The following is a 10,831-nucleotide window of genomic DNA, read 5'->3' as shown; positions in this document are numbered from 1 at the left end:
CAATGCCTGCTTACTAGGAAGGAAGCCCCACAGTATTCAGTTACTCCCAGACAGATGCTTCAGTCCTAAGCACAAAAGTCCCTGTGCAACTTGGAGTAGGCATGGCTAAGATCAGGCTGTTAGGATAACACACTAGGAAGAAGTTTAGCAAACAAGCTGCCATGAGAGACTGTGGCCAGGGAGGAATATGGCCAGATAACCCCAACAGCAAGAGGTCCAGCAGAGTGAGAATGAGAAAGACCAGCTGCCACAACAGAAGGAGGAAGAACATTTTTTATTAGAAAATGCATTTACTTACATATATTTGTGCAAGGCATTCCCATTTCCTAGGGTGTAAGATTCCACTGAAGCAAGAACTTGCTTCTAAGTATGTTCTGCTTAGAACAGAACAGTATAAGTGATTTAAAAATAAAATAAAATCTGACTTCAGATTTTTGGCAACATAGGCCAATTGTTTGCCAGCTCCACATGTCTGCCCTGCTCTACTCGGAAGAGCCTTCCAGCTCACTTATCACATCATTACTTACCTACTGTATTTCAAAATCTCCAAGCTAAGTTAGGGTGCTTCTAGGCAGTGGAGTGTTGCCCATTAGGGAGAATGGGGCATTGCCCCACCAACTTCAGTCTGCCCTCAACCAGTCTCCCACCTGCCTACCTTCTTACAACCAGTCCAGGGAGTGCTCCTAGCAGCCAGCTTCCCCCTTCTTAGACTTAATGTTGCCCTTGTAGGACTCAGCAGGAAGGAGGATGTAGTCAAAACTAAAATGAGCTGCCTTCGCCTATCAGAGGCTCTGGCTCCACTTACTGCTCCCTCTGCCTTCTGTCCCAAGAGTCCCAGTGGCCATCTCTGCTTCCAGTTCCAGACATGGACAATTAGCAGCACTCAGTCCTCACTGCTGTGGAAGTGGAGTAGCTGCTCAGAGAGTGTTAGACCCCAAATGTTGCAGGTGGGGGGAGATTTTCATTCCCTTTCCTCACTGAACTCATGATTATGATGTTTTCTCCCCTCCCTCCAATTTGGGGTCAGAGAGAGACAAGAAATACCTGCAAGGCAGTTCTATTTGGAAAGGAAAGAATTAAAATGCCAAGTTGATTTTTGAGATCCAAACCATCAAGAAGGAAGTGGTTACAGCACAGACTGTACAGCCCATCACCAGCCTACAAATTGTAGAGCTGCTCCATTGGTTTTTTTAGCTTGGAGAAGGAGGCAGGGAAGGAAGATGAACAGGGAAAACATGGGAGGCCGTTTTGATTACAAATGGCATGTACATGTCCTGTAAAAAATGGGTGACAAAGTGTTCTATGAGAAAGCTGCCTTGGACAAACTAAAGAAAGTCATTTGTGTCTCTCCCCAGGAATGTTTAGAGCAGAGGGCGGTGTTAAAGTGAAAAGCAAAACTGTAAGAAAGCAAGAAAGGTCATCCAAACCCCAGCGAATGCAAGGCAAAAGCACAACATTTCACTTCTAAGAGCAGAGTCCAAACCAAAGTCTCTCCTCCCCAAGGCTGAAGTCTCCTCCCCCTCAGATGCAGAATTAGTGTCATGAGCCAGAGCAATGCAGGATCCCACCGTGTACATTCCTTTATGGAGAATGCAATGGTGGGGGCAGCTTCCGTGGTCCCACTTGCATTTCATCCCACTGGGACTGTGCCTATGTGGAAGGTTCCCCAGCCAGCCACCCAGGCAGGCAGTGGTTCAGGAGGGCAGCAGGTCACTCGCATGGCCGCTTCTCACTGAATTTGCTGGTCTGCTCTTCAGCTTTGGACAAAAAGCGCTCATGGTCCTGGATAAACTCGTCAGCCAAGTCAGCGCGCAATGGGTGGTCTGGGTCAGGTTTATTCACCAGCACTATCAGTTCCGCAATCACTGTGGGTCAGAAAAAGGTAGGAGGGTCAGAAAAGAGCATAATGTATGTAATAACTTCAAGGAGAGAGAGCGCAGCAGAATGGACAGATGAGCCGTGGCCATCCAACAGCCAGCTGGCTCTCCCTGTGCACGGACACACACAGCTTTCTTGGTCCTACCTTGGTCTGCCTTGGTGGAAGGTCTCCAGTTCTCGTTGCTGACAATCGGCAAGCACACCTGGCCCTTCTCATCCACGTTAGGGTGGTAGATCGGAGTCTTGAAAGTGACCTTGGGAGGCTTGAGGGGGTACTCGCTTGGAAAGCTGATCTCAATCCGGAAGGCGCCTTTGTTGTATGGGGGGTCATCCTGAGCACAAGGACAGGAAAGGGCAGTAGTCACCTCACAGTGCGGCTAGCAAATGGTGCTTCCCTGTATGTGGGCTATGGGGATCTAAAAAAATAAAAGCCCAGATTCAAGCAGACCCTTTCTGCTACCTCAAGGCGAGTGGAAAATCTAGACCCTCCTCTGTAAAATAAAATGATACAGTGCTGCCTTTTAACGATGCCCATTTACATTGCCTGAGGCAGTCACTTCACCCTACCCCAAAGGCCAAGCTCTTCTCTCTATGAGCCATTGGTGTTGCCTTTGAGGCTATTCAGGCCCAGCCATTTCCTTGCCTTCCCTAAACTCACCGGCACTAGAAGTCCCTTCCACAGCAGGACATTGTTCACATCTACTTCAACATCCCGAAGGCAGCGGAACCCGGACGCTTTAATTCTGTTCAGCTCCTGAAAAAGCAAAAAGATGGTTCCAGGCCAAGTGGTGACAATTGCCCAGCAAAGCATGGTCATCCTGTTGGACCAGGGGATCTCAAACTTTTCACCTCCAGCAAGGACCACTTGCCTGAAAATTACTGAGGCCCACCAGCCACAAAAGGGAGGCAGAGTTTAGCATAATCCACTGGCATTTACTGACATCATTTTCTACAGGTATATAATGCATCTTTGTAAATTAGTCCATTCCTTCCTTGTCTTTTCACATATAGCAAGGAGCAGAAGCTCGGCCTTCCTCAAGCTAAGTACAGACATTTACTCAGAAGGTATTCTGACAGCCTCCCACTTCTAGGAAGAATTTGCACTAAGTGGAGATGACTTTTTCTTTTATATTTTTCATATCCCATCCTCACGTGTCTCAAAGTATTTTTCCCATCTCCGATCCTCTGCCACCAATTTCTTTCATCTCTCCTTCCTGGGCAAACCATGGTTTGTGACATCTCAATGCTGCCAATGTCTGCATAAAACTACTGAACACCTTCATTTTGGTCCACTAACATAGCCTTGCCATACCATGGAGGACTTGGCAGCAAGAACAAGTGAGACCCTCACCCTCCATTTCCACATGTCAGGTTTCCCAAATGCTTGGCACAGGATCTGTGTTTGTGTCATTTGCTTCCTGTAAATCAGTTATATCTGCCACCTTCATTTTTGTCTCTCTTCCCCTCACTCAAACAAGTCACAAGCTGCCTTCAAAAAAGATAGCAAAATATTAATCTTGGGTATCAGTACATTTCTAAAAGTGAGAAAGATCTTTCCTAACTTGGTCCCAGCTGTGCCTTGGCCTGCCCTCTCTCCCTTGCCTCTAAGTTTCAATTTATTGACAGAAACTTCCTCAAGAAGTTGAGATCATAACAGCAGGCATATCTCCTTTCTCAAACTTTATGGCTTTTCTCATCCACAGGACAATTGACATGCTGCCAACAGCATTATAATTTGCGCAATTTCCTTGCTCTTTCCAAGCTTAACAGTAACAGAAACTGAAAGCTATTTTTCCACTGCAACTGAACTGGCAGCTACACAACCTCCCTCCTTCAGACATTTCCCCTTCAAACCAGTATTTCAGCGTCAGTCTGTTTGAAAATTGTAGTCAACATTCCCCCTGCTAAAATAATAATAATAATAATAGCAATACTAATACTAATCACCACCATCCTGGGAACAGCAGTTTAGTCTTCAGATACACAGTTCGCAGCACTTTCACTAAAGGTACCAAATTGTAAGTAGTTTTTGACGTATGCTTATCTGTTCCACAATGAATTCAGAACTGCCCCTTAATAGCAAATGTTATCCAAGAAAGTTGCACTTAAGGGTTTGCTGTCTGTTGCCCACCTCACCAGTTATTTATTTTTTACAAGTCTCTCTAAACTTGGATTTTGATCGTTTTAAAAGTGAGAGATGGACAGGTTGCACCCCCCTCCCAAAAGCACGTTATTACATATGCATTTCTATATGTTCAGGTATGCATATCTCCACCTTCCCCACCCCGGTGAGGGCTTCCGTGCTCTGGGCAGCTGCGCGGCAGGCAGGCATTCGAGCGGTATAGCCTTGGCTCAGCCTAGTGGTGCCGCTACGAGAAACGCTTCGCCCGTCACCTGGCCAGCTGTGGAGGGTCCATGAAACCTTCCCCGGCAGAAAAGAGGCGACTCGATCCTAAGACGGGAACCGTCGCTGGATCGAAGCGCCCCCTTACAATAAAGAGGCGGCAAGACTAGGGCAAGTGTCCCTCCCTCCCCTCGAAGATCCCACCTTCACAAGCCCGCCTGGCCCGCCTCTCAGCCCTTCCTAAGCAGCAGATCTCCAGAGCGGGACCGAGAAGGTCGGGGATCTGCCGCGCCGACCCCCGCGCCTACCTTCGCCACTCGGCGGGGCGCCGCCGCCATCTTCGCTTGAAGCGGCTTCCGAGTCTCCTGCTGCTGCTGCTTCTCGGTGCGCCGGGTGGTTGGCTGCAAGTTGCGCTATTGCTCCGCCTCGGAGAGAGAGCCGCGAGATGCGAGGAGAGGGTTTTCCTTTCGGAAGAGCGGGCAAAAGCTCTCTCCGGGTTAGGATGTGGATTTCCGCTCCGCATGCATGAGCAGCACCAATTCCAAAATAAACTCCCGTCAGCTAATCGGAATCACTTCGTAAAGTGAACCATAGACATTATTTGCATCATGTGTGACAAGCACACACTGGATGCAAGAAAACGCAACAACAACCTGTTGCATAAAAGGTTGTTTTCTTTTTTTATATTTCAGATGACCATCAGACTTGGGGCTTGCTACTTTCCAGGGGAAAAGAGTGGAACTGGAGCTTTCAAGGTGCCCCTCCGTTCTTAGATCCCCTCCTCCCAGATACTCAGCATTCTGTGTCACTGTCCTTAGTCCTCACTGGGTTGTGTTAGGGTTTTCCCCCTTTGGTTTTTTTCTTTGTTTCTCTTAAAAATAGTTTTTACTTCTGCAAATCTTGGGGCTCCTCCAAGCCTGCTAGGACTTCCCTCTTGTGCATGGATGGTGATGTTGTGTGGCTGTCTATAATACAAGGGTGCCATCTCTCAGGGTTTTATCCCCAAACGGCTTGAGGCTTTAAAGACTAAAATAAAACCCCCAACCTGTAGAAGATTCCCCCTTTCCTTATATACAAAGTGTGTGTTTCTAATTGAAATAAAAAAAAGGTCTGGTATATATAAATGTTCATAAATGTACCAAGCAAACACATACATAAATATATAAACCACATGTCTGAAGCAGCAGAGGAAAACAGCCCTGGAACCATTTTGACTCCCAAACTGACCAAATATTTTCTCTGCAAAGTCAAAGGAAAATGGAAAAGCCTCCCCATTGTCTTTTCCTTCACAAATCCTGTCTTAAGGGTATGTCTGTGTATGAATAGGGTGAGCCTGTGACCTGGCTCAGGAACTAAGTATTTATCATTACAAAAGAAGGCTCCCCAGGGTATCCAAAGGACTCTGTAAGGGCTCTGGTGTCCCCCATAAAGGAATAAGGGCAGATTTTCGCTTATTACATAGTCCTTATGGCTGCAGAAACAAACCTTAAAGACATGGCTGTGAAGAAGTCACACACCGATTCAAAACTTAGCTTACCTGAATGTGAGGATCCCCACATGCTTCAAACAACATTTCCCCCTCTTCAACATATGTAATAAAGTCAGCATGGCAGCATGAGTGTAAAGGCAGTTATATTTGAGACTGTGTACATGCTATATATTTAAAGCACTCTTGTTCCCTCAAAGACTTATGGGTGTTATTAAGAGTTGTTGCGAATTGTAACTCTGTTAGGGATGAACTACAGTACCCAGAATCCTCTGAGGTGAATAATGTGCCTTGAATGTGCTTTGGATGTAGAGTGCGTACCCAATAAAAAGACAGGGCCTGGCACAGTTGAAGCAGTCATCCTTAAAAGCAGCTGGATATCTGCCCCTCGCTGCCATCTGCTTCATAGGATGCAGAGCCAACCTAGGGAGACTGAAATATGGCTGAAGTACCTCAGTTCACACAGCAACTTACCAAAAATAACTAGTTAACCAGGAAAGGGGGGAATAGGCGAAGAAGGGTGGGAAAGTGTAGGGCAGGGGCGCTAAACATAACTCAGGCAGGCACCCTTCAGAACATTGTGGACCATCCTCTCTGCTTTCAAAACATTTTGGTGGTTGAAGCCTCTGCCTCCTGAGTCACTGTCTACCACATTCTACGGCCACCAAATTGGTCTTAGCTGAAATGAATGGGGCAGTGTCTGTTTCCAAGAAAGGGATGCCACGCCTCACAGAAGAGGGGTGGGGTGGCGGGACTCAGCCGTGTTGCTTTCACATATAGAAGCCTATTTGAGACCTATGGAAAAGTTCAAAATGGCTGTTGCCTAATCATGACAGGGTTTGAAAATAAATATTTATTTTCAAACTCTGTCATGATTAGGCAACAGCCATTTTGAACTTTTCCATAGGTCTCAAATAGGCTTCTATATGTGAAAGCAACTCTGTCACTATTAGGCAACAGCCATTTTGAACTTTTCCATAACTTGGCTGGCAGCGGCTGGGAAAGGACCCAGTTAGGCAGGTTTCAGACAGTTCAAGTGTTCCCAGGACTTAGAGACATCAGAGCAGGATGACCTGCTAATTTTCACAGGCTGCACAATCCCAGTCAAACAGCACCTGCTTGTATCTCTTGAAATACTTGCCAGAAGTTGCTTTTGTCACCCAGGTTCTGTGTATCATAGAATCATAGAGTTGTAAGGGACCTCAAGGGCATAAAATAGATAGGTGGGGGGGATGTGTAGTCTCTCTTGTTCTTTAAAGGTATATAATATTGTTTTGTAAATTTATGAGCAGGAATTGGTAAACCAACAGCTATTGGATAAAGGGAATTGAATGTAAGGAAAAAATTATGAGTCAAAGATAAATATGTAACATCACGCAGCAGTGGGGGGAAACAGGGACACATCTAGGATCCTTATCATCACCATTTTTAATTTGTATACTGTACCATCTTTCCATCTTGCAATACTCAAGGGGGTTTACAAGCTGAAGAAACAAAAAATGTACACCTTATAACAATCTAATGCAATACAAAAATGTGATAATAAAACATAATTTTAAAATAAGCAACCTACATCAAAAAAAGAAACATTCAACAACCATTAGAATAGTATAAAATAATAATATCAGCATATAAAAGTTAAACAGAGATTAACTCTTAACAGTTACAATAAATCATTCCTAAACTACAATAAATAAAACAACGGCAAGCCACAGTACATCAAATAATACAATACAAACTGAGAAGGAGAGACTAGAGGGTGGAGGAAGGCCTTGCCTGATGAAGTCAACTTTTTGGAAATATTGTATTAAATGTGATGACATTTGGCTCTGATTTGTTAATCTTTATTGTCCCCTCCCCAGTTATTTAATTGGCAAAAAAGGAATTCACCCCAAAAGTCATCTAGTCCAACTCAATGCTGGAACCTTTCACCCAACATGGGGCTCAAACCCACGACCCTGAGATTAAGAATCTCAAACCACTAGTAGCAGTAGGCAGCTGTATACTGCAGTCCAGCGATCCTTCGGTTGCAATGCTAAACACACTTACTAGGGACTTGCTTCTGTGTATGCATGCACAGGGATGCACTGTATAACTGTGGTCTGAAATTTTCAATGTGCTTTTGATTATCCACAACAAAAAGAATGGAGAGAAACGGCTAGGCAACATTTCCCCCAAAGTGAATAGGGACAAATAAGGAGGGATGGGAGAATCTGTCAATTTGAGTTTCTCATTTTCCAGTCTTAATTTCAGTTCTTCACGTTCATGTGAAAAAGTTCTAATGAAAGTTACTCAGCATTTTAGTGTTAATTTCCCCCAGCATTCATACACATTTGTATGCAATGTCGCCTAACATACGCACGTTATTCTAAAGCAATGTTCCCATACGTTATGCATTTTTGTGTGTTGTTTTCATGAGTACACACATTTTTATGCACACTTTGCCCTGGGATATGCATTTTTGCACACGTTACTTGTGTGGAGAGCTGCCTTGCAAAATTTGGAGAAGTGTGAACTTTGAAGGATAGCTGTGGAATTGCTTTGGAAAGTGCAGATTAGGGAGCTTCCCCTTTAAATGTAAACTGAATCCAATTTTCCCCTACAAATAGCAAATTAATTTCTTCTGCATTTTAGTGCAGCTTTATCAAACATTCAAGGATAAAAAGAAAACATCACTAGGCCTGGGCATATTTCATGTCACAAAGATATTTCTTGAGACGTCACTGTTTAGAGCCAATCGGTCCTAAACAGCAAATCCTTCTTCACTGACAAATGCTGCAGTGACATGAGCAGTGGAGACAAGTATGGCAGAGGGGGCCACTATCCCACCCTGCAGCATAGACCACTGACAATATGTTTCCCACCTTGTTACTGTCACTGCCACTCCTGTCTAGGGCTCATCTAAACGTACGTTTTGCCCTGCATTTTCTAGGTGCAGGCCCTCATTTTCCTGGTTCGTGTCTGAGAACTTTCTTTTTTGCCCCACCACTTTGCCCAGGAAAACCCACCATTAAATACTGAATCAGAACAAATGGCAATTTTGGTCCATGGATTGAAGTTTGCTCCAACTCAGCGGTAAAGTGCAGTGCTTCACAGGGAAACAAACAAACAAACAAATGCTCAGATATGAAACCTGGAAAGCCTGGACCCAGAAATGCAGAGCAAAGTTAAATAAGGACAGGGCAAGTAAGCTTATACTGTAGTTTATTTAATTGGGAATAGAGGGACTGCCTGATGATATCCCAGTTTCTTATAAGTCAAGGGCATGTTCTTTCTGCTCATTGACATTTTGTTCCAAAAAAGGGACTAAAAAAATTGGTTTCATTCCCATCCTTGTAGCTGACCTGATCAATTACCTCATGTCAAAAGCTCTCCCCTTTTTGTGCTTCCATTTCCTCCTTTACTGGTGTGTCTGTCTGCCCCTATCCCTGTTTCCCACCAGATGCTTTTGTGCAAGGACAATCACAGCGGAGACACCTCCACCTGTCCCCAACCGTGACCTTAGTCATGGGACTTCTCTGGTGTTCCTTCTACAGATAAGTCATGGGACTTCTCTGGTGTTCCTTCTAAAGATACTGTCTCTTGGTTGTGTAAGTCATTCCAATTTGCCCTAAGGATAAGTCAGATGTTTCTGTTAGAGAGGCAAGTAGCCATACGTCATCCTCAGCCACAGACGCACATGCCCTTGTCGCCTCAGGTGACAAAACACATACAGATATGTACACACAAGGGAGTTCACTGAGTGCAGAGTAAACAGGAGTGTGTATACAGCCTTTATGTCCACCGAATGGTGGGCAGTGGGGCCCCTCACATAGAATCCTATTACTTTATGCCAGAAAACTCAGGCAGCACAGCCTTCTGGATGGAAAAAATATACAGGGCAACAGGTCCACTGGTTTGGCCCTAGGGCCCTGTGTTCCCGGGGGTGCTCCCACTGCACACACACACAGGCATTTGCTGTCAGCCTGCCTGCCAGCTTGCCTGATGTCAGCATGCACACCTCATGTGCTCACGCATGCGCTGGCACAAAAATTTGTGCGTGTCCTGCCCCTTCATGGGGAATGTTGTGGGGGCTGGAACACCTAAGGCCCCAGGCCCCCGGTGCCTATGCAAGGCAACCTAGAACAAAAGGCTTGCAGAGAATACCACAACCTTGGTGCTAAATATGTACAGCCACATTGACAATGGCTTCTGTCTTCATATTTTAATTAGTATGGTGACGCCGAACTAAATGCCTGCTTTTGATAACAATTCTTTGCAACGCAAGTGTCCTGTTCTGCATCCCACACATTCTGCGAAAATTTTGAAAACTGGACAAATTGCCCACCAGTCCAGCTTCATCACCTGCTGTGATGGGCTCCAAACTAACCTAATAGTTGAAATGTCACAATGGCACCCATCATCGGCTACAGGAAGCTCTTTGCAGCAGGTGTGCTTGCTTCTTTAAGGCACACCTGGACAAAGGGTGGGTTGCATTTTTGAGATGTTTCTGAGAGAGCGACAAGATGAGTCAGAGAGGCCCTGCTTGCAGAATATTTTGCATGGAAACCTTTGCTGTTTAGTGTGTGTTTCTCACCCCTCCACCCCTCCACCCACACCCCCAACACACCCCACCCACACTCCATAGAAGCAGTTTTTTTCCTGCCATGGAGCTGACACAATATTAAAAGAAAGAGCCTGACCTGTTGATATTTTGCCAAACCTGTACCTGTATAAGGCAAAGGAGCTTGGCCTGAGAAGTAATGGCACTCCTACATTCAGTGTCTCAGGTACTTGTAGTCCACACTGAGCCCACCTCAGTCACTTCCCCTTTTGCATGGCCCATGGAAATAGCTTGCGTTATGTGTCTAGTGTGCATTGGGTTGCCTGCATAGCTCAAGATGCAATGTTGGCAACTGGGTGAGCCCATAGCATCATCATAACTTATTCGGGAGGTGGTCTCCTTTTTAGCATTAGTGCTGAAACAGCTCCTTTTTGGCTGGGGGGGGTGTACAAACAAGGGGAGAAAGTCAGTTGGAAACCCAGATACAAATCCAGAGTTCAGGCCAGATCAGGGGACCCATGGCTGCTTTTCCTTCAAAATAAAAGTGGTGGTGTTAAGCATACTTTTTAAAAAAGAGTGC

General features: G+C 45.3%; 1 protein-coding gene across 1 annotated transcript; it reads right to left on the bottom strand.

Moving 5' to 3' along the window:
- Positions 1-255: 255 nt before the first annotated feature.
- Positions 256-4,829, bottom strand: UBE2L6 (ubiquitin conjugating enzyme E2 L6). Its single transcript, XM_083511040.1, has 4 exons — positions 4,531-4,829; positions 2,537-2,632; positions 2,024-2,210; positions 256-1,865 (listed from the first exon to the last, which is right to left on the bottom strand). Exons 1-4 carry the CDS (start codon positions 4,558-4,560, stop codon positions 1,711-1,713), a joined length of 468 nt encoding a protein of 155 aa, XP_083367166.1. The 5' UTR covers positions 4,561-4,829; the 3' UTR covers positions 256-1,710.
- Between the last annotated feature and the right edge of the window lie 6,002 nt (positions 4,830-10,831).

This window comes from Podarcis liolepis, assembly GCF_965112155.1.
Source record: "Podarcis liolepis genome assembly, chromosome: 1".
Lineage (NCBI taxonomy): Eukaryota > Metazoa > Chordata > Lepidosauria > Squamata > Lacertidae > Podarcis > Podarcis liolepis.
Note: the sequence above shows the minus strand (reverse complement) of the source record. Positions and strands in the feature narration are given on the sequence as shown.

What these genes read in the sequence shown, in the direction of transcription:
- UBE2L6 (XM_083511040.1), bottom strand. Translation starts at nt 4,560, where the DNA reads ATGGCGGCGGCGCCCCGCCGAGTGGCGAAG. An exon ending in CGCCCCGCCGAGTGGCGAAG is followed by an intron (nt 2,633 to 4,530) that starts GTAGGCGCGGGG and finishes TTGCTTTTTCAG; the next exon opens with GAGCTGAACAGAATTAAAGC. An exon ending in GGAAGGGACTTCTAGTGCCG is followed by an intron (nt 2,211 to 2,536) that starts GTGAGTTTAGGG and finishes CCTTGTGCTCAG; the next exon opens with GATGACCCCCCATACAACAA.